Source organism: Gekko japonicus, unplaced genomic scaffold (genome assembly GCF_001447785.1).
Source record: "Gekko japonicus isolate JY-2015 unplaced genomic scaffold, Gekko_japonicus_V1.1 scaffold405, whole genome shotgun sequence".
In the NCBI taxonomy this organism is placed as follows: domain Eukaryota; kingdom Metazoa; phylum Chordata; class Lepidosauria; order Squamata; family Gekkonidae; genus Gekko; species Gekko japonicus.
The window spans coordinates 97,422-120,445 of NW_015175982.1; the positions used below are offsets into that span (position 1 = coordinate 97,422).

The 23,024-nt window shown below is 44.0% G+C and overlaps 1 protein-coding gene across 1 annotated transcript in view; it reads right to left on the minus strand.

Annotated features, from left to right (window-relative positions):
• Positions 1–295: 295 nt before the first annotated feature.
• Positions 296–23,024, minus strand: part of LOC107123069 (cullin-9-like) — a 73,959-nt gene continuing 51,230 nt past the window's right edge. The window contains exons 22-38 of the mRNA XM_015426242.1: positions 22,873–23,013; positions 22,617–22,788; positions 21,784–21,929; positions 20,480–20,588; positions 20,062–20,258; positions 19,700–19,974; positions 19,249–19,612; positions 18,428–18,568; positions 10,289–10,453; positions 10,028–10,191; positions 8,038–8,131; positions 7,882–7,956; positions 5,183–5,293; positions 3,706–3,823; positions 2,347–2,480; positions 2,077–2,168; positions 296–1,543 (exon numbers count right to left, since the gene is read on the minus strand). Coding sequence (XP_015281728.1) covers positions 1,333–1,543; positions 2,077–2,168; positions 2,347–2,480; positions 3,706–3,823; positions 5,183–5,293; positions 7,882–7,956; positions 8,038–8,131; positions 10,028–10,191; positions 10,289–10,453; positions 18,428–18,568; positions 19,249–19,612; positions 19,700–19,974; positions 20,062–20,258; positions 20,480–20,588; positions 21,784–21,929; positions 22,617–22,788; positions 22,873–23,013 — 2,709 coding nt within the window. The 3' untranslated portion in view covers positions 296–1,332. The remainder of the gene's footprint in view (positions 1,544–2,076; positions 2,169–2,346; positions 2,481–3,705; positions 3,824–5,182; positions 5,294–7,881; positions 7,957–8,037; positions 8,132–10,027; positions 10,192–10,288; positions 10,454–18,427; positions 18,569–19,248; positions 19,613–19,699; positions 19,975–20,061; positions 20,259–20,479; positions 20,589–21,783; positions 21,930–22,616; positions 22,789–22,872; positions 23,014–23,024) is intronic.

Below are 23,024 nucleotides of genomic sequence, written 5' to 3' on the forward strand. Positions count from 1 at the left end.
ATCCAGCATGTTCTTTTACTAAGTGTTACCAAGGAGACCCAAGGCTCTTGGTCACAGTCACATTTTCTTAACAGATACATTGCCCCTAAGAAAGGTGTAGAAAGCAGAGGGGATCTAGAAGAGAACCACGCTAAAAAGAGCAGTAGAAGAAAAACTGTTTATTTATATCACCTTGTTCTTTCAGGATTTTTTCATTTTCAAGAAAAGATAAAGCATAATAATCTGCACAATTTCAGCTTCTGCATATATATATATTTGTATATATTTATAATATACATACAAACCTTCTGAGCCTCTATATCCTGTGGAATTCCCATCTGTAGGAAGAGAAGGCAACAATTCCAATGACAAACAAAAATTACAGAAAACTCACCTCTCAATGAGAGGGATGCACACATAGCCATGTCCATTCAGAGCACCAGCAACCCACTGAACCATCCATCAGGCTCACAGAAGGGCCTCTGGCTCAATTTGGGACATTTTGTTTAATAATTTTATTGGCCCTCATCTCCAACCATGCACAGTAACCTAAATCACCTAAAATGTCTCCAGTTAGGTGATCTTTCTTCTCTGTATACTTCACGCTGCAACCAACTGAAAATTCTCATTCATAGTTTCTAGAATTGTGCTAGAACAGAAATGAGAATCACTTGAGCAGGGTGACACCCCCTAAGAAACTGTGTACACATATGTCGTTTGTGTGTGTGCATGTGCATTAGTACATCCATATATTTACCACACGAAACATCACTGCTGGTATTTATAAGCCCATGTCCCTGCTTTTTCTTGGCATTTTAGCCATTGTCAGGCTTGATTATAAAGTCAAGTACTTTCTGCCAAGACTGGATTTCCTGCAGGACAGTAGCAAATGGGCATTAGAAGGAACAGGAGATACAGGCAAGAGTGGTGCACAACCTAACAACTTTTCACAAACACTGATGACCTGTGGTGCTTCCTTGATCTCTCAAGGTAGAGGAGAGGCAATAGTTGGACCTGTTTCCAGACTGGTACCTGATTTTATTCCCCAAGAAAGCTCACAGGAAACAGTAACTTTATTTTTTGCCAAGAACGGATGACATTCATATGTAACCAGGGACAGCAATCTTGTAATTTTCTCCCCAAAAGTCACATGGCAGCCAACTCAAAAGATGAAAGCATCCTTTTGTGGTAAACTACCATGTGAACAGCTAATGAACTCTCGCTTGCTTGACTGAAACTTAGTAGTCCTCTCTCTGCTGTTGATGACAATGAGAGAAGCAGGGTGCATCAAGGACAAAGCCATCCTGAGTGATGACAGGTGAGATTTCACTTTGGGCTGCCTGAAGAGCAAGTCTAATAAGCTTCATCCTCATCTTCAAAAAAGAAAGAATCCCTCTCCAGATTCTCTGATTCATCATCATAGGAAATGTTGTCATCATCAAGATCTTCATCATCATACTCCTGCCATTCAGGGACATACTCTTCATCATCCTCATCCTCATCTTCTTCCTCTTTGCCACCATCATCTGTGTCAGGTGAATCAGATCCCTCGTCAAAAGTCAACCTGTGCAGAAACAAACCCTAGTGATCAGTGCACTCAGTATATTTTTCTGCTGCTAAGTCTCAGCCAAGTAGATTGCTCCTAGGATAAGAGCGCTAAATCCCCAACAGCCTTTGGAATCTTGTCTATACTCAGACAAAAGTATAAATATGCTGCAGGGCAAGTTTGTCAAACTTCAGCAGTGTTGAGGTGAGCCACTCATTAAGCCTTCTCTTTAAAAACCTACAAAAGCCATCATCAGTAAGAAACACCGTCAAGCTGTCAAAGAACAAAAACACGGTTATCAACTTTGTGACTTTAGTGGAATAGCCTTTTGATATCTGGTAATCCTGCATCTGGACTACTATTACAATTCCAGTTTAAGGGATTGTGACACATCCTTAATTAGCCTCTTCTTAATTAGCCAGTCTTCAGAACAGTGAACATTAAGTAGTTCTGTCTGCCTACATACAAACGAGCTACTACCCATAGGCTTCTTGGTAACAATATAAAAACCCATTCCCACCACCAGCTACTCAGAAGGAAAAAAAACTCACTCTTTATAAGCAGGAGTAGCATTAGGCACATTGGATAACTTCATCTCTCTCTGTTCAGAGCTTTGCCGGGTTTGGAAACCCATGCGGAAGTCCTGCAATGAAATAAGAAATTAGAAAGCATGTAGTCCGGATGTGGACAACTGGAGAACTCCTTTATAAACAGATGGCACTGTTATGAATTTCAGGTCTGCTACTATGCAATTAATATTTCTTTCACTACAGGGGTAAGCAAAACAGATCTCCCCCCAAAAAAAATCTAACAGATGTTACCTGAGTGGCATGCTGCAGAATTGCAAGAAGCCGTTCCTGGATCCTCCGTACCAGCTCAAGACCAGCATTAAAATGCTCTGCTTTCAGCAGTCGAATGGAAGAAGCAACATCTTGGCACTGCAGCAATGTCTCCTCTGAAATACAAGGCAAGACATCCCATCTGCACGTTATATAGCAGCAACCAAAAGGGTAGTGCTGAATCAGTGAACACATCTTACAGAGTTCCAGGCAGACAAGTACTTATTTGCCTCACTTGCAGGGAAATTCAGCTCAGTCCACAAGAGGAACATAAAGGGGTAGAAAATTCGCCCTTTATCTAAGTTGAGTTTTGCTGTTGTTGTTTGCTTGGAGCTTACAGACCTCCAAATGCAATTATTCATAATGTTAAGGAATTTGCCCACATTCATCTTCTGCCTGTTATGGAGTATAACTACAATTCTGTGCTGGCCACCTCAGGTGGGGGAAGAATGGTAGAGGGCCTGGTGGAAGAGTATCCCAGTGCTTTCAAATGCTTAAAAGGTACAGGCCTCATGTCCAGACATGATTCTGGCAAACTTGCGTAGCTACAAAGTTTCAGTTGCCCTTCCCTCCTGTGGGGATGTACCTGCCAGCTCTGGACACTGGAAAGAGAAAGATAAGACCACAGCCTGAAATTAAGGCTGCCACAAGTCCCCCCCCCCCCCGGTCCCCTCTTAGGCTGTGTATTCAGGGAAAATAAACTCCAGAAGTCTCCACCTTACAGCTTGTTTCTGACATCCCCACCCCATCCCTGCATACCTCATCAGAAGAATGGTTGGATTTCATTACTAGTATAGCAGAGTTTTTCCCACCCCAAAACACTTCTGTTTGCTGCTTTTCACAGATTTAGAGCCTACCAGACTGGGGGCATCTGGCTAAATCAAGTAATGAAACCATGGGGTAAAAGTCTATGCAGGCCGAAGTGTCATGACAGTACGAACAGTCTGGACTATGCAAGAGACCTGTGTGCAACTTTTTAGAATTACATGCAATATAGGGGGATAAAGTCAGGACAGATATACAGATGAGGACTATTTAGAATGGTGGTGATGAGATACTCTCTTATCTTTCTCCTTAATAGTGGAAGAGGCTGTGGCTCAGTGGCAGAGCATCTACTTGGCATGCAGAAGGTCCCAGGTTCAATCTCCTGGAGGGCTGCTGCCAAGTCTGAGTAGACAGTACTGACCTTGATGGACCAAGGGTCTGATTCAGTACAAGGCAGCTTCATGTGTGTTCAATAAGGGTTCTCTAGCCCCTGTGTAGCCAGCGTACTCTCAACCTGTTTTTCTACGAAATAGCAGCCATCTGTATAGTAGCACTGGGTCACTCACTCTTACTCACCCAAAAGAATTTGTAGAGCATTGGTGTGCAGCTCTAAATTCTCTGACTGCTGTTCCATGATATCCATTTTTTCAGTGTCTTGGTTATAGTAGCTGTACACACAGGAATAAGCCAGCACCTGGTAGAGAAGAGAGACATACCCGTAATTTACATATAAAGAATGTGCAGTTGGATTTTTTTATTTTGTTACATTCTAATGGAAAACTAAACTTTCCTGCTTTGTTGTTTTGGCATAAATCAGGATTGCAATGAAGTGTCCATTTACAGACTTATGGCTAGGACACAGACAACTTAGAGACAGCTCAGAAGAAAAACATCTAGATTGGGAAAGGCCAGAAAACGAAACCCCTGTTGGCACAGGGATTCTGTCATGAGCTAATGCAGATTTCAAGAACATTTAATGTTACCTGTATTATATCTTCTGCGCTGCGAGAACCTGTGTAAGCATGGTGTTATCACACTAAAAAAATGCATGGTTTCAAACTGATAGCATCCCTGCTTTAAATACTTGGGCTGAAATGAACAAGGTGTCATGACAGCGGCTTACAGACCCCTTGTTGTGCTATTTCACTTTTTAAAGAATTGCACGCAATGTAGGGGGGGGGGGGTAAGGCCAGGACTTTAATCTGGAGAACCAGGTTTTAAAAACCCAAAGTCTAAAAAAACAACTCTAGCTCACCACTTAGCAGTGCATAACACTGAGACCTAGAACTTGTGGCTGCCAGACAACCTTTGGATTGCTGGCTATTCTACACACAGTGCCAGCAGCTCTGCAGGATGAGCGATCAATAAATCAAAAGGTATAAAGTTATATGATAATTATTGTTATTACTTGTAAAGATGGCCCCCATTTCTAGAAAAAAGGGAAGATGTGATGTTTCTGTTGGTCTATGATTGCAGTCAGTGAACTCCAACAGCCCCCATACGTGAAAGAAGAAAATGTGTACGACTTGAGACCCAAAAGGGGAGAGAATCAAGGTAAAAGGCTGGAAACTAGATCATGCTCCCAAATTCCAAGGCACAGTTCAGTTGCCCCAGAGTAGCCCACTATGCACCTACACAGAATGGACTTTTAATATAAGTACCAAAGAGCTTGTCAGAATATGGGCAGACAACGAAGATCAACAAGTACAGCAAAATACTCCTATTAGCCAAAGTTATTCCACATCTGTTATGTATTAGGCTCTTGACTAAGAAAAAGAAATAAATCAGTCTGTAGAATGCTCAGAGATTTTTTCCCACCTTAGGTCTTAATTTTGAGTACTTTCTTGTGCACTCCCTTGCTTTTCTCCTTCCATTTCCACCCCATTTATCTGAATGCTGTGCTTGTTCTCTAGACAATGGCCCAGGCACCTTTTCAAAAAGGTAGGGCTGGACCAGCTGGTACCAGAAAAAACAGCAGAACAGGAGAAAACCAGAGAGTAAAGTAGTGTACATGCATCTTGCAGAAGACTGTTTCTCAAAGCTGTGCACTTACTTTCCGTGCCTGTTCCAGCATTTTGCAGGCGTCAACAACAAATGTCAAGGTCCGAATCTGTGGCACATCACTGATAGTGGAAACTCTATTTCGCAGGTTCATGGCAAATTCCTACAAAAACCAAGGAAACTCCATCAGCTCCCCCAGCCTTCCTGTTATCTTTCCACACATTCTCTCCCCCCCCCCCCCCCCCACTCTTCTTCAGGACAAGATCTCGGCCTATTTGTTCACAGTAGCCATTGTTTCAGACCAACTGTTCAGTTTGGCAATCTGGCTGACTGTTCCAAATGACACAAACAGTTTCCAGCCTTCTTTGTAATCAAAAGTCAAAGTGGACTTCATAGCCAGTTTCTGCTACTAGATCTTGGACCAACTGCCTATGACAAACTCTAGTCCACTATAATTAGTGAAGCATGATTAACAGCAGGCACCTGTTCTCTTGGGATATTTGTAAATGTTTATACAGAGAAGCAACCATCAGACAAATGGGGAATGCATTCATCTAAGCAAATTTTATACTATAGTATATTTATTTTCAAAACCCTGCCCAGCTTTCTCCCTTCTTAAGAGTAGCCAAAGACTAGCCAACACATGTTCTCTGCCAAGGATGTCTAACTGTCACAACTGATTGGATGCAACAGAGCATAGTTCTACAGAGCTCTGTGGCACTTTGTTTCCTGACTGTTTTAGGGTTCATCACCTTATATCTGACCAGTTGCTGGGGGCACTGTCCTGATCTTTCCCACCACTTGATGGTGAGGAGTGAGAGACCCAACACTCTTTTTCCCATCTAAAATTTGATGGGAAAACTTTTTTAGACTAAAAGGAAAAAGTACAAAAAACTGCAACATGCCCACTATCCTGCTAAAAAGTATTTTCTGGAAGATTCGAACCACTTTTCCCCCCCTGATATCAGCAGATTTAACCTCAGCCTTCAGAAGCATGAGAACTAAAACCTTTCCCTCACTAAATGAGACCTATTAGACCTTAAACAGCATTTACCGAATGGAACTCCAACTTAGGGGTCTCCAACATGGTACTTCATGGGCACCATCGTGCCCACCACTACCTTTCCTGGCATGTAGCAAGTGTTTTTAGAAAGTGGGTGTGGCTTTAATTCTTTGTTGTTTATGGCATAATGTAGACAGTGCTTTATCTCTGCTAACAGTGCAGTGGTACTCTAAACACACAGTGGGACTTGATTCTGACAGAACAAGATTGGGCTGCATGGCTACAATGTTTAATGTACCTGGATAATTTTGTTCACTTTTCACAAATAATGTGTGTTCCTATCAAAACCTGGCCAGTCTCTCTCCCACTGTGCACATGTACAAGGAGCTCTCACTAGCCCTTCACTACAAATTGTCATAGTTACAAGTATAGTGCTGATAAACATATCTGGGCTCATGAGAGAAAGGCTCACCTAAAGGAATAGCTTGAGAAGCCTTTGGCATAAGTGCGTTAGATGCCTGCAAAATGAAGACAGACGTTGCTAGATAAGAGTTTCTTATCTAGCGTTTTCTCTCTCTCTAGTTTGTGTGTATGTGCTAGAAAATATTTTTAAATGACATGTTAATTAGAAGGCATCCATTAAACAGATTGTGGAGAAATGCCATTTTATGCATATGTTTAAGTTGGTGGGGGCTGAATAGGAGGAGACCATCAAACCTGAGGTAGGCCTTGGCCTAGTCTCCTCCTCATTCCCCCCCCCCCCGTCTCCAACCAGTAGTCTGAGGTCAGCTCCCTAGAGAGGACAGGTAGTCCGTCAAGGCTGTGAGGAGATCTGCCCCAGAATGCTGCAGGAGGGAGAGCCACTTCCTGGGCGGGAAGGGCTGTTTGATATAGTGGAGCTTTGGGGTGGGAAGCAGTCTGTGAGAATTGAGGTCGGTCTGCCTGAAGTCTGGAGCCAGTCAGGCTGTCAGCTGGAGTCTGCAGGAGGCAGAGGCCATGTTGGGAGTGGTGCTAATCTAACTTCCACCAGTGAAAGCAAGTCATGTGCCTGCCCTGCAGACCATCTAGACAGGGTATGTGTAGTGAAGGGAGAGACGGAGCGATTTATTATTCACCTTTATTTTGATTCTTCAGTTCACTGTTAATATGCCTGTATATAGTTGAGTGGTTTTAAAATAAAATCTTTTACTGTTGACACTGAGAAGTCCCTCTGTACCGCATAGTTCCCCCAGCCGCTTAGACATGCTAGGAGTGGGTTGGGGACTCCCTGAGAACAAGGGCAAAATGGCCAGTTGCCAGCTCTCCAGGGGAGCCCCGAAGATTGCCAGGCAGCCCCGAGGTGGGTTCCTAGCGACATCAGAGGGAGGTTAGGAGGCTGTCCTGCCTAACCAGAGCCCAAGACAGGGACAGTGGTGGCAGCAATACCCGGAGGCGGTGGTGAAAAACTGCCCCTTCAGGTGCCAGGGCAGGCAAAGGAGGGGTGGGCAGAGTGGGGTCAGCCAGCTGACGCAGGCCCGTTCCGCCACACAGATGCTGCCTGAAATGTTGGAGACCTGCTATCTGAGTTATGCATAAATTCACTCTCTGCTGTTGTGGTTGGCTGTGCCTCCTCTGGCAGCCACTTCGTGGTTGCACTCACCATCCTATGTCAGAATTCCAAAAGTGTCCACAGGCTGAAAAAGGTTGGGGACCCTTGACATAGTCCACGAATGGGGGAAAGAGTGATAAGATGTGGCAGTGATCCTCACCCTTGCTTGATGATGGAAAGTGCACCTTTCATTGTAGTCCTGGAAACGCTTCTCCTGTCGAGCTGCTTTGCTCACCTGAGAGAAGAAAGGAGATATAGTTATACCTAGACCAACACCACACTCAATATATGCCCTGTACTCTACTCATACACTCACCATAGCAGAACAGTTGTAATAATCCTTGTGGGTTGGCTTCCAAGGTTTCAGGCAACGCCAACAAAATCCATGGTTACATTTGGCACAAGTCATGCTGCACATAATAAAGAATAGCACTTAGTTCAACAACTAACAGCTTAGTCCCATAAACTCTGGTTTGCCATGAGAGATCATCGTAACTGCTGGTGAGTCGTAAAGACTATGATCAATGTGACAAGCTCTGGGGCAGAAGTTTTTAAGGCCACAGGTCTTACTTTTTAGGATTTCGGGAGAAAAGGATTTCAGAGCAACTGTTCTGGTATAATTTATGTCTCTGATTTGTTACTACATCTGGGTCAAACCAAGCAATCAAGTTCCCACGTCACCAAAGAGTTCCTTGTCTAAACCACTTCTATTGACAACACTTTGGATTTGATCATCAGAGACTAATAACTGTCTGCTGCAACCCTAGTCACACTGTTTTATTAATGTATTTGCTTTAATTATTCATCAGGAAGCTAGAAATATCTTGTATGTTTCTGTTACCTGACCAGGAGACATTTTGTAGAGGAAAAAGAGTGGGGTTCATCAAGCACAGTAAAGGCTTTGTGATTACCCAGAATACTCAGTTAAGTGACATCATCCAGACACTAAGTTCCTCCCCCTCAGCCACCATATCCTGCACCCCATTCCCATACGTCCAGTGGGTCAGCTTGATGACTCTGGCCATTGCTGAGCTTCTGACAGCCAGCATTGCTTGCTGACATCACACTTGGATGCCTCCTTCCTCCTCAGCCTGCCATGAACTGATGGGAACCAGCTCTGCCAGAGGGCTCCTAGGCAGCTGGCCCGCCGGTCTACCTGCTGCATAGGATGGCTCCATAGCTCAGGAACCCATCAGGCATGGGTGGCAACTGCCATGGTGTTCCCAAAGAGGTGGGGTTTGGTTACTGCAGATTCCTCTGGCTTGTGGATGGGGCAGAGCAATAAGCTTGAGTTATCTGACACATTTGATTAACCAGCAATTCCTATTCCCTACACATGCCAGATAACAAAGCTTTTACTGTACTTAATTTTCCCTTTGAAACTCCCTCCCATCCATTCTTTTCTGGAGCCACATTTACCTCCAAAAACACAGGTCTGGAACCTTGAGGGGCTCTCCCCAGCCTGGGGAGGGGTTCATGAGGAAAATGACCAGAAGGGGATGGGATAAACTACGCCCTCTTCTGCCACATCTTCACTACAAAACATTCTGAAAATGGTAGAGTCTGGCTAATGTCATACATAACTATAACAGAACATGTTTAGCCATCAAAATCACCAAGGAAGAATATTATACATCAACTATGGCTGAGCTGTATTTTTAAGAAAAACACATAGTCTTTATTTAAGGATTTAGTATTCTAAGCATCCCACAGCGAGCTGCTAGAGTGGCCAATTACTCTTTAAAAACTTGCTTCTCTTAGCCGTAAGCTTTTAATACTCACCTTTTGGCTGCTGGATATCTTTACAGTGTGTGTGCTAGATTCTCTCAATTAAAAATCTCTTCTCAGGGTATATTTTACAGACTGTGAAAATCACTGTTTCACCTTTCCTTCCATGAATGACATAAATTTAACTTCTTTCAGCCCCCATGGCAAGATACATTTTCCTCAACTTGTGCCACCACTGTTTATCTCTTTTAGACGCTTAAGCGATTCTGATTATGTCCATCTTATCTGAGAAGTCTCTCACAAGGAGCCAAAATGGACCTACAACACTTCACCCATCCCACAGACAAACTCCAACTGTGTCCAGGTTCTCTTCTCTCTGCTCCTGTAAACTCTACATGTTTGTCATCTCATGAAGAAGGAAGAGCACAAAGAGACTGGATTTCGCATTCCGACATGGCAGATCAGATCGGCATCAATACAATAAACATCAAGTGAAAAGCCCCAAAAAGTCAGACGACTACCTTCTAATCTGTTTGCCTCACTCTTTGAGCTATAAAACTCACAAAATAAGTACTCACTGAAGACATCCCTCGTTCTTCTCTATTTGAGATTGGCAGCTTGGGCAGCGCTTGGAGATGAGTTTGGCCAGGTGCTTGCTTTGAGCTTCCACAGTCATCCCTTCATAATATCCACCATCATCCATCCACTGGGACATGTGGCTACAGCTGGCAGGGTAGTGTGCCTGGAAGGAATACAAACCCTAAGTTATGTGGAGAACAAGAAACCAGAGTGACTATTCTGTAAGGAGGCAGTACCTTTTAACCTAATTTCAGCCTTACTTCTGGAAAATTGCAGTTGAAGCAGGAGATCCATGAGCACTTTGAGCAGGCTTCTCCACAACCAAGGCCTTCCTTGCAGAGGATCTGATCACAGCCCTGAGGGTTGGTGCACCAGGTCAGATTCGAACAGCACTCAACATAACCTCTTAAGAGAGCTTTCTCATACTGCGGAGAGAAGGAGGGAGGGTCCATGTAAGGCAATATTTTGGATATTAATTTCACATCAGATTTGGAATAACTATTACATTAGTTTTAAACCTATGGTTGAATAAAATACAAAATAATCTTTAAAAAATATTCCAAGTCTTCATGGATAAAGAGAACTTACCATCCTAAAAATGAGTGCCTTACCTCAATTTCTTTCTTTTTTTTCTTTTTTGTACTCCAATTTGTATTTTAAAAGTGGCTACTCTCATGGAAAGTGATTACTAATTTTGTATAAAACAATAAAAACCAAAGAGCATAAGATAACTTTACAGGAAAAAAAATATATATGGGAAAAGGATGACTTTACAGAAAGAATATATGGGAAAACATCCCTTGGAGTAGTTTACTATGGCGGTACCTGGCTTGCCCTCTGTTGTGTTCTAGACCCAAAATAATGCAATATAGTTTTATGCTGCTTAGCTAACCATTGCTGCCGTTTTGCAGGGCATGTAAGGCAGAGATGTTCCGCCAGGCATTTGGTTGAGGGCGGTTTTTCATCTAGTCTAGCACTCCTCCTCCTTTTCCTGCCTCCCTCCTCTATGAGGTAACAGCATTTCCAGGAATTATTGCCATCAGATCAGCTCAGGCTGCTGTGATATGTATTTTATGTGAAATGTATTTTACACACTATTTTAAATTCTGAATTTCTGTAAAACCCTTGTAATTTTATCATTGTTGTATGCTGCCCTGAGCCCTGTTTTTCAGGGGAGGGTAGCCTAAAAGTCAAACTTAATAAATAAATAAATAAGTGCTAAAAGAGCTTGGTCATCATGTGAAGATGATAAACTTAATTAAAACCAGACTTGGTGGTTTGTTTGATTTACTTTGGGGGAGGGAATGCTTAGAGGGTCAGGAAGAAAGCAGAGAAAGATCTGATTGATAGGGTCCAATCCTATATGATACGGCCTATCTGAAAGGACTGTTATCTACAGTCTAAAAGGTACTGTTGGAATCCAAGTAGCATACAGGGAATAAGTTTATAGTGAGATGGGAAACCTTTATGTGTATTTTATTATTGGAGGCAGAGATGTCCCCAGTTTTTTTCGCCCACTAGGCAAGGATACATTCTGGCGCCCCCCCCCCCCGGTGGGGGGCAGGGGCGGGCGCCAGAGCCAAATGCATGCAGGGGGGCATGATCGTTCAAGGGGAGGGGGCCTGTGCCAGGCTGCAAAAGGAGCTCCAAAGAGACTGTGGGGACGGCAGAGGGCGAGTGTCACTTTCCCATCGCCCTGGGCTGTTCCCCGCGCCTGTCCCCTCCGCCTCCTTCTCTTTCTGTTTGGGGGGCTGCAAAGAGGGGAGTCACTTGCCGGGGACGGAGCAAGAAGCTGGCAAGGGAGGCTTCCTGTGCGGGGCGAGGAGGGGCGAGGTCAGCCAGAATGGTGCCCTCATCAAGCCATCGCCCTAGGCGACAGTCTAAAATTTAACAATAACGGGTTGGCCCTGATTGGAGGGAAATACAGAAGAAATTAGTTCCAGCTTCACTACACTGAGCATTATTTTTAAAAAGAAATATTTTATATCTTACGCTGGGGGGGGGGATCTACATGATGGGATCTGCAGTACTGAAAGTGCAGTATCGATAAGGCAAAACTTATACTTATCCACTGGGACTGTCCTGAAATTGAAGTTTATTTGGTAGACATAATTGATGTTATAACCGGTTGTCCTATCTCACAAACTCCTGATGTCATATTAACTGGGAACATTGTTTCAGGTGGGTAGCCTTCTTGGTGTGTACAGTAGAAGAGAGAGTCCACTAGCACCTTAAAGACTAATAAGATTTCCCAGGCTTTCAAGTCAAAGCTCCCTTTGCAAGACAAGGAGAGCTTTGACTCTCAACAGCTGATACCCTGGAACTCTTGTTGATCTTTAGGTGCTACTGGACTTGAATCTTGTACTTCTGGTTGGTAACAAATATGTCAGAAAATTAATACACAACAATTGGGAATATGCTTTCAATAGGAAAAATCTTAATTGCTTCTAAATGGATATCAGATAAGTCTCCCTCAATGGCAGAATGATGTAGTCAAATCTGGCATATAGCCAAATTCATTAATGGCACTAACATAACAAGTTAAACAGAATCCATTAAGAAAACACAATTTTTATGCATCGTGGGGTTCTTTTGTATGATAATGGGTCATTCATCTAATCCTGAAATTAATTTGTAGTGATAAATCTATGTATAAACAACAGTTGTCTTTGTATAGCCCCATTTATATAAGCTCATGAAGTCTTCCATGCCATTAATCTTGTTCTAGATGCTTTCGAAAACGTGTAATACAATTTTTATTAAAATGCAGAAGGAATTTGGAGAAGATCATTAAGAGTAGGGTGTAATTCAGGAGATTTGGACTCCTGTTCCTGACTTAGCTCCTGAAATGCTGTTGGTTCACACACTTATTTTGACACAATAGTTACAATTCTTTTCTATTTTCTGAATAAACCTTATTGGTTTTATACTCTAATTCCTACTTCCTAAGGGTAAAGGCTAAGGGGAACGTACTATTTCTAACTTAAGACAAGGTTTGACGTTGCGTTACAAATTCATAAATCACTCCTGCATTAACAATGATATATTTAAAAAGTATGGAAACAGTGAGATCAAACTTGTCTGATGATTATTAATTATGCTAAAGTCAAAAATTTGTAATCCAAAGGATTACGCTAAAATCAGAAATATGTAATCCAGAGTAAATCGTTTATTTCTTGGGTTTCTTCTTCTTCACTCTTGATGCTTTGGGTGCTGCTGCTTCTCCTTTCTCAGACTCTGAAGTCGAACTGCTGGAGTCACCCAAGGCATTATCCGTTTCTTCCTCACTGGGTTCCTCTCCGTCCTCCAAATTTAAATCATCATCTTCATCTGGGCCCACTTGTCGTTTCAAAAAGTTTTTGGCCTTTTGGACGAAGTCAATTTTGATTTTCTTATCGTTATATTTGAACACGGAAGCTCCACCTGTAGGTTATTGATTTATTTTGCAAGAAAAGAATTAAGTCTTTATATTGACGTCTTCATTTCCAGATTTCAAATGGAATGTCTTTTAAAATTTTAATTTCTTCCTCGTTAACTTTTAATGTTTTTTCCGATGTAGCTTTTAAAACATTGTCTCTCATTGTTCTCTTAGAGAATTTAACATAGATTTCGCCCGGTAGTTTGTTTTTTCTTATAAAGTCAGGATATGTGCGATATGCCACGTCCATATCGTTCTGGAGGTCCTCTTGTTTTAAATCCGAAATTGCTGCAATCGCTCCACTTAATGTTGTTTTTAAATCTTCTCCCTGTTGTTCAAGAACTCCTTGAAAACATAGAAGTTGAAGCAGAAGTAGTTGATTTTTATCGGTGTTTCTTTCTTTTTTAACTTCTTCCAGTTCTTGCTTAATGTCTGTAGTTCTTGTTTCAACTTTCTCGATCCTCTTGTCTGTCTTGCTGGCTCTTTTTCCATGTGGACAAGTTGCTTTTGAACAGAATCCATCTTGGTGTTGATAGTTGGCATCTGCTCCAGCAGAGGGCACAATGCTGCGGCCAGCATATTGGGGAAGTCTGCAGCCGCTTCCTGTGTCTGGGTGGGAGACGTTGGTACAGTACCTCCTGGGGGAAGTTTCTTCTCCGCCACCATTCTCCTCCCTCTCCCAGACATGTTTACAAAGAAGAAAAGTTTTATTTTTAAAGTAAAGTTTCTCTGAATTCGGTGCTTCTTGGCTTAAAATGCAGCTTTCAAGCTCAGCAGAAGTCTCGTACAGTTACTTTCATTCTTTCTCTCTTTTCTATAGCGCTTAGAAACTGCTCCTTTTTGAGAGGGGGGTGGAACTCCGACCCTTCCCCACCTGCTGCTCCTTCCCTCAACGATCTGGCAGACCGAGACTTCTTCGCTTATATAGAGGTCTGATTATCTCACTGTTTAGGTGTATTTGATTGTTGCAAGAGGCTTATTTTCTTGTCCGCTTGTCCAGCGGTAGGCTCTGAGCGCCATACTGGCTCCGGGGCGTCAGGACCTCTCGGGGACAGGCAAGCCTTGATTCCTCAGCCGTCGCCTTGGGAGAGGGCTTAACCCGGCTCCCCAGGCTGAGGGTCTCCTACAGAGACGCCAGGGGGGTCTGGAACCAGCCATGACTAATGCTCCCTCTAAGCTGGGGAGTCTTGTGAGCAAAAATTCTGCTTTGTGAGATACTGGGATTAAAGTTGTGAGCAAGTGATTTGGCTGCTGGATAAATTAGTTGGCATCCCTTCCTGAGCGAGGACAAAAATGTGTGAGCCGGTGGCTTAAAAAAGTGAGCTAGCTCACACTAACTCAGCTTAGAGGGAACATTGGCCATGACCCCTCCTGATCGCCTCGGCTTGGCACGTCTCCATTGGACATTCGATGAGACACGTCCAAGAGCAAGTCGCATAAATCAGAAGCCCCCATAGTTACAATTCTTTACAACCTTAGCATAAAGGCTGACAACCACAACAGCTACAGTTCTTTACAACCTTAGCATACAGGCTGACAACCGCAAGAACAAGCTCTCATTTAGGAAGCATGGGCAAGCAGTTTCCTTTTCTGTGACTTAATCCTGAAATTTGTTCTAAGTATTCAAACAAAAGAGATTCCAAGTCCCAGAACAGAGATATTACTAAGACCAAAGGACTGTTTTGTATTCCCTCTGAAGACAATTACCCCAATAACCTAACTCCAACTGCTAGTGCAGGCTTTCAGTCTGGGATGTGTATCTGTTGTCCAGCACGTGATGAAGACTTTCAACGTGAAACTGCCTAGGAATAAAGACTTACTACAGTCTCTTCATGAAATAAGAAACCATTGATATACCAAAAGCAGGGCTGTGCATATTCTGAGGTTTCATAGTTGCATCAGGTACCACAATAATTGATACTGGGCATAGAACTGCATATCCTAAGATATTTTACAAAGCCCTTAAAATACTTAATATTCTTTCAAAGGACAAGTTTCAATGTAGCCTTGAAAGTACGAGGAGCACCTTGGAAATTCAATAGTGTGTGCATTCAGTTGAATTTCCATTGATCAAGGAAAGAAACCAGTGCCCCACATATCACTTTCGTTCTGATTGGCATAGGCAGAATAAATGATGCAAACTGCAGCCACCATGTCTATTTGCATACCACATGAAAAACAGAATCCAGCCATCCTTATTTCAAGAACTGGATTACCAGCTGTGAGGCAAAGAACCCCTGATTCCTCTCAAGGGTTAATGTGAATAGTAACAGGCTTATTCCATCTTGCAAGTGTTGCTAATTGGGCCTCTCTGCCTACATGGCCCTTATCATCTTCAAGGCTAGAGTTAGAAATGTGATAATTAGCTCTTCATGAGAACTTGCGGCCCACAGGATGGGAGGGGGGAATCAGGAGTGATGAGGTAACTTTCTAGAGGGTTCCAGCAAGAACGTGTCCTGATTGGATTATCATCATCACATGATGCGGGTTGGCTAAAAAACTATAATTGGGCTAAGAGCATGGAGAAGGAAAACTAGCTTGGATTCTGATAGACTAAAGGCCTGGACTATGATATGCTTATAATGCAATGAACAGCGACGTAGGGGACACTTAAGCTATGGCCTTTGACTTTGGGACTTTAAGATTGTGCCATTTAATGCAGGTTTCAAATGTGTAAGATAGTTAAGCTAGTTTTTCTTGTTTGCTTTTGCTGTATGATTTTAGAGTGGTGTGTTGCCTAAAGATAAAACTATTTCTGAAAATTATTCAAATACACTTCATATATTTTAACAAAGATTTTTTGTGTGTGCACACAAGCTCTGGGAACCCATGGGGTTCAGGCTTGGACTCCTTTACACCAGCATAGGATTTTCAGTTTGTTTTTGGGCACAGAACATGTTCAGCCCCAACAGCATATAGTGAAGGAACCAAAAGGTTTGCTAATACAGTTCTGCATGAAAACAGGATCTGCCATATTGTGACAGACTGCACTTTAAAAGCTCAGAAATGCGGTGTAAATATGCAAAGGACTGTGAAGGGTTAATGCCTCAAACAGCCAGAAAGCTTGAGTGAATTTGATTGGTATCAGTTGAGCAGAATGGTGAAGAAAACTCAGTCTGAGACTAGCCCTGTCTGAGAAGAGTTGGGTGCTGACAGGGTTTATGTTTAGCCCTGACTGACAGCATTTTAACATGGACAGAGAAGGTTGGCAGGAGGAGTGGGTAGATCAGTGAAGACTCCCATTCGGGTCAGAAAAGGGGATAGATCTTCTAGTTTGAGATGAAATTCCCAGTTAAAAAAGGGAGATAGCTCAAAGAGTGGAGTGAACCCTGGTGTGGTGTGTTTAGAGACTGCCTTCTGAAACCTGAAGTGTCAGTAAAACTCAAGAAAGTGTACTGATGTGATTAGTGAAGGAATCTGGGAACTGCCTGCCTTCTGGATCCCTGCCTTCTGGAAACCAAGAAACAGTTAAGCTCAAGAAAGTATAATGGAGTATTTAGGAAACACTGAAACAAAAGCCTCTCATCTTAAAGATTCTAAGACTATGTGAAAAGGTAAAGAAACTCTCAATTCTTGAAACATATGAACTGTAGTCTGTGCCTATTCTGATTTACCTCATAGTCCATTATTGATTTACCTCAGAATTTTACCCGATTTCATCTGACCTTTTCCCCTCTACGTTGAATATTTTGGTGTAGTGGTTAAGTGTGCGGACTCTAATCTGGGAGAACCGGGTTCGATTCCCCACTCCTCCACTTGCACTTGCTGATGTGACCTTGGGTCAGTCACAAGCTCTGGCACAGCTGTCCTTGAAAAAGAGCTGTTTGTGTCAGAGCTCTTTCAGCCCCACCCAACTCACAGGGTGTCTGTTGTGGGGAGGGGAAGGGAAAGGAGTTTGTGAGCTGCTCTGAGACTCCAAGTGAAGGGCGGGGTATAAATCCAATCTCCTCTTCTTCTTCTTCTTCTTCTTCTTCTTCTTCTTCTTCTTCTTCTTATTTTTGAACTTTAAAAAGCCTCTCGTGTGCTATTTCAGTAGTTTAAGTTAAAGGGGTGATCTTGTCCCCTCAAATTCCTGGGCTGAGCCAGCAGCAAAGTATCATACTGCAACAGGGTGGGACAGCCACAGATCTTCAGAGAAGAAGAAACTAGATAAAAAAGGCTACTCAGTCAGAAAGGGAGAGACAAACGGAGGGAAAATTCTGCCTCTGAGGGAGGGAAATGGGCGAGATCATCATATGTATCTACCCATGGGGCCCAGAATATAGCATGTAACAACAAGAGCAGCAAGCATGTATCTACAGAACAATCTGCTCAGATGCCTCAAGGAAGTAATCCAGGTGGTGGTGTTCTGTGGACAGCTAGGTAGTTCCAAAAGCCATATGACCTGTAAACGAACCTGAAGGACCACCTTCTTCCATATGAACCTACCTGTCCACTCTAGTCATCTTCAGAGGCGCTGCTTTGGGTGCCCCTGCCATCTGAGGCTAGATGGGCAGTAACCCAAGAAAGAATCTTCTCAGGTGTGGCACTGAAATTTTGGCATTCCCTCCCCAGGGAGTTTCATCTGTCTCCCTTGACTGCTGTCTTCCACCAGTGGGTGAAAACTTTTTCATTTTGTTTGGAATACCCCCAATAACTTATTTGCCATCCTCCCTGGTTGTGGTGTTATGTATGTGTACTTGTTTTTATTGAATTATTTACTTATTTATATATACTTTATTTGACATATTGCTTTAATGATGAAATGTTTGGAGACCCTATTTGGGTGGAAAGATGGCATTGCATTGTTTTAAATAAACAAACAAATATATGAGCAATTCAGAATCACAGGACTAAGTTACATTATGACAGATTCCAGACTACAGAACAAAAGTAAATGATCTCATGAAAAGGACTGCCCTTATCTAAGTATATAATCACCATGAACACAGACCAGAAATGCAAACCTAGGGTCTTAACTGATCATAATTAGTGTGCCTACCTTGGCAATGACCTCTTTGGACGAAATGATGGAGCGGATGAACTCAGTAGTGGGTTGTGCCGGGCAGTCAGAGATGGGACATGTGCAGTTCAGAATCAGGTTTTGTTCAATCCGAGTTGCTAAGTATTCATTCCAGCAAGCCTAGTTGAAATCAACATCAGGGGGAAGAGGTTGGTTAGACCAAGAGATCTACAAAGTATTACCACCACAGATAGCTACCCAAATGGAAGGAAGCCATCTGGTTCAAATCTGTAAATTCTTCAGGAATAACATTAGATACCATTTCCCCAAAAGTGACAATATTGTTTTACTCATTTGAACCAAAACGCAACAGGAAGTGTTTCTTCACAAAGTAATTAACTTGTGGAATTCACTGCTGTAGGAAGTAGACTGAGCCACTAGTTGGCCTTAAAAGGGGATTAGGCAAAGTCACTGAGGAGAGGTCCATTAATGACTAAAACACTCAACGACTGTTACTTTCATGTTCTGATCCAACAATGGGGGAGATTTTGGCCTCCATCCCCTGCTTGTCAGCTTTCTAGGGGCATCAGGTTAATTACTGAGCAAAAGGGGATGCTAAACTGGATGTACCACAGGTCTTATCCCATAAGTTGGCTCGTATTTTCTTAAACTGGGTGAGAGCACAGAGTGCAATCATAAATACAAGTATGTGAACAGTTAAAAGGACAAAGCAGGGGTGTAGAACACCTCCATAGTTTCTAATGCACAGACCTGCTGAGAACCTCAGAGGGGAAGGGAGAAAGAGTTGCTCTTCCTGCCCTGTGTCTACCATCCAGAGAGTAAAGGGAGTCAACCCTCACCTTACAGCAATAGTGCATGCAGCAGAGAACAGGTGAATTGTCTTCTGGGGTCAGCTGATTCACACATACTGGACAGTGGGTAACAGGGTCCAAAGGTGGCTGGGGATTTCGCACTTGCAGACCTGAGGAATACAGCAGTTGCTCTGGGTCCTCCGTATAGCGCTGAATGAGCACATCTACATTCCATTTACAGTGTATAAGCAGGTGCTGGGCTATGTCTGCAGACACACTTAGCGTATCTGAGACCCTCTGTACAGTCTGAGTCATCAGCATCTCAACCTCTTCTTGGCTCATTGTGCGTCCTCTGGGCAGCAGCATCGTCTCCATCAGAACCTCTTCTGTGCCAAGGCTGAAGGTATCTAATCTAATGTCAGAAGGAAAAGGCCGTATCAACCGCATGTAAACAGGGTCCTGTTCCCGCCGTGCACCCTATATTTATACATGACATTACCTGAAAGGAGAGAACTTGTTGTTTGCATCTGTCCCAGAAGCAGTTTTCCTGTTCTGGCAATCAGCATTCTGAAAAATGAGCTGAGCCTGGCCCCGGTGAGGTGTGGAAGGCTCTGCAGAAACATACTCGAGGAGCTGAGGACTGTCTTCCTGGCGCCGCATGTAGCCCTGACTTAGCAGATGAAGGATACAGGACAGGACATCAGTGCTGCTGCAGCAAAAGCTCAAGAATTTCAGAGCTGAGCCGGACTCCCATTTCTGGCAGGCATCGATCACCTGAGAGAGGCAGACAGCAAATTAATCCTGTTTTGGCTTGGCAGCTGGAGACTGAATTACAAAGACCAGAGGTCTTGCACTCCATACCCTGAACACCAGATTGTCAATGTGTATCTCCTTTTCCTCTTTCAGGATCTGGATAAGGAGGCAGCAGATGATGTTCCTCTTCTTCTCAAGGGCACTGCCCTCGTTTTCCCCTACATTCAAGTATGTCTGTTTGGGCAACAGCCATAGGCGCTGGCCAGATGTCTGAGCCAATGTTCTCTCATTCAGCCTCAAGACACCTAGAAACAAAAACAAGAAGTCTTCACAACATCAGGACTCTCTCCCGTTTCCTGAATTAGGAGCATTACATTAACTTCCATGAGACCTGGCCTGGTCAATTGCTCCATTAAGTTAGCTGACAGGAACAATCCCACCTCATGCAAATATTCCCAATGGATCAAGATCTCCTCTCTTCCTCCAGCCTACCCCCCCCCCCCTTTGGAAGCCTCTCTATACTTACTCTGATTCTGGGACAAGATACCATTCTCCTTGGTCAGAGGTTTCAGTGCATGTCCAAGGAGGACAGGGGAGAGATTAGTAGCTTGTAACAGTGCCTCCACAGAAACTTCCTAGGACCAATAGGAAAATCAAGAAAGAGGTTACTAAGTAGAGACAGATCAAAGAGGAATGCTAAAATATCTCTTGACAAAGGATTCCCATAGACAAATAGCACAAACACGGTAAAATCCCTACTTGCAAGGTGGAGGCCTCAGGAAACGGAGGCCATACTGGCCTATCTGGAAGGCAATGATTTGGATCGACAAACAAGAGCTCCTACAAAGATCGCCAATATATTATAGAGACCCAACCTTATGCTACCCTTTCAGCACCATCATTACGTATGGAATGCACAGAAATTCTGACAATTCACTACAGGTTATTACGCTTTCATGGTACATCATCTTAGATACTGTAAATCCCATTAATTCTTTAGCCATAAAAATTTAAAAAGGATCAAGTAAACAGGGCCCAAGTCTATGGTGAACCAGGCAATATCCCTGGTCAAAAACAGAGGGGAAACTACCAGTTACTAAGCCAATGGCCCCTGTGATCCCAGAGTCAAACGAAAGTTATGACCAGTGTTCCCTCTAAGCTTAGTTAGTGTGAGCTAGCTCACACTTTTTTAGCCTCTGGCTCACACATTTTTGTCTTAGCTCAGGAAGGATGGCTCCAGAGCGAACTAATTTATGCATGAGCCAAACCACTTGCTCACAACTTTAATGCCAGTAGCTCACAAAGTAGAATTTTTGCTCACAAGACCCCACAGCTTAAAGGGAGCATTGGTCATGACACAGGCCAGAAGTGCACGATATAGAAATTGCCCATACCAAAAGATGTCGAGAATCAGAACAGATTGTGTCCTCCCGTGTTGCATAATTCAAACACTACTATATAAAGTTCATAGAGAGGGTCTTGTCCATCCCATTCTATATTTTTGCTTTTTTTCCTACATCCACAGAACTAACGAGTATACATGGCTGTCCCACCCACTTCATCCTAATATGAGTCAAACTGAAAGAGTATGGCAGGCTCAAGGCCACTCCATGAGTGCTGTAGCAGAATGGGGAGTGGAACCCTGATCTCTTAGTTCCATCATTACACCACACTGGCAGCATTCTGCCAATACTGACAGTCCTGAAAGTCATAGATTCATAGAATCATAGAGTTGGAAGGGACCTCCAGGGTCATCTAGTCCAACCTCCTGCACAATGCAGGAAATTCTGTGCCATAGTGAAATCAAGAGAGAATCAAGGCAGGCAGAACCTCAGCACTGTTGAAGCACAGAAGGATGTACATCTGCAGGGTGGACACGTGCAGGATGCAGCCCTGGTACTGCAGCTCAGCATTACCCAGCCACGTCCACTGTAAACGCCGTGGCTTCGTGTGCTCCAGCCCAAAACGGCTCTGACCTGAACAAGAAAAAGGTTCAGTCAGGGCAAATTCGACCAGGGGGATCGTGCTTCCTCACTCCCCAAACCCCCCCCCCCCCCGTTTCTCCAAGCCCTCAAAATCCCGGCTCTACGAGACCTCGCAAAGGATACGTCATCTGATGCTGCCTCTCACCATCCAGACCGTGGGTCCCTTTCGCCCCCCCCCCTCTACTCTGCCTGGCTGCAGCCCTCCCACGTGAGCCTCTTCCCACCTAACCGAGCTCCTCCTTCTAACAGGACTGAAACGGGGACGTGCCACTCTCTATGCCAGGGACGCCAGCTCTTACCACACAATGGCCTTAAGGGTGAAAATATGAGAAAGAAGCCACTCTTCCAGGGCTAGGCGAACTCCTCTCCCAACAGCACAACAATCCTCTCTCTTCCACTATGTAGAGACGGGATGCAGCCGTGCTGGGGCAGGATCTCCTCTGGCACCAGCCCAGCGTACGTGTGCGTGAGCGTGTCCTTGAGAGGCCACAGAGAGCCCCTTCTCTCAAAAGACAGACCTTCTGCACTGCCTTCAACTCTGGGCCTGGGCACAGAAGGACTGCAGAGGGTTCAGTACTGGCCACTTCCTGATTTTGGGGCCCTTCCCCATTTTACAGCTATACCATGAGCAGCACTGACTGGCCCACCCTCTCAGCGCTCTGACAGCCCCACACTCACTCTGGGTATAGAAGTCAGCAAACCTGGCCAAGTGCTGACTGAGGGATGGGGGGAAGAATCTGGCCGGCTCCTCCAGGTAGCAGAGCGGGGAGATGGTCCAGCAGCGGGGAGACAAAGCCAGCACTTTCACCTCCGGCTCCTCCTCCTGACCGTTCGGCTCCTCCTCCATGACCTGGGAGCGCAAGAGAACCAGTGTCCAGACGGCAGCCCTGACAGACAAGCAGGGGGTCCCAAGGAGCCGGACTCCTCCGCTCACCTCGCCCTCCTCCTCCTCTTCCTCCTCCTCGTATTTCCCATCCTGATCCACTTCCAGCAGATGTTTGTCCAGCTGCTGCAGCTGGAAGAGGTGGAACTGCTGCTGCTCCTCCTCCAGCTCACTCAGGTTCTTCAGCATCTGCTGGGGGAAGC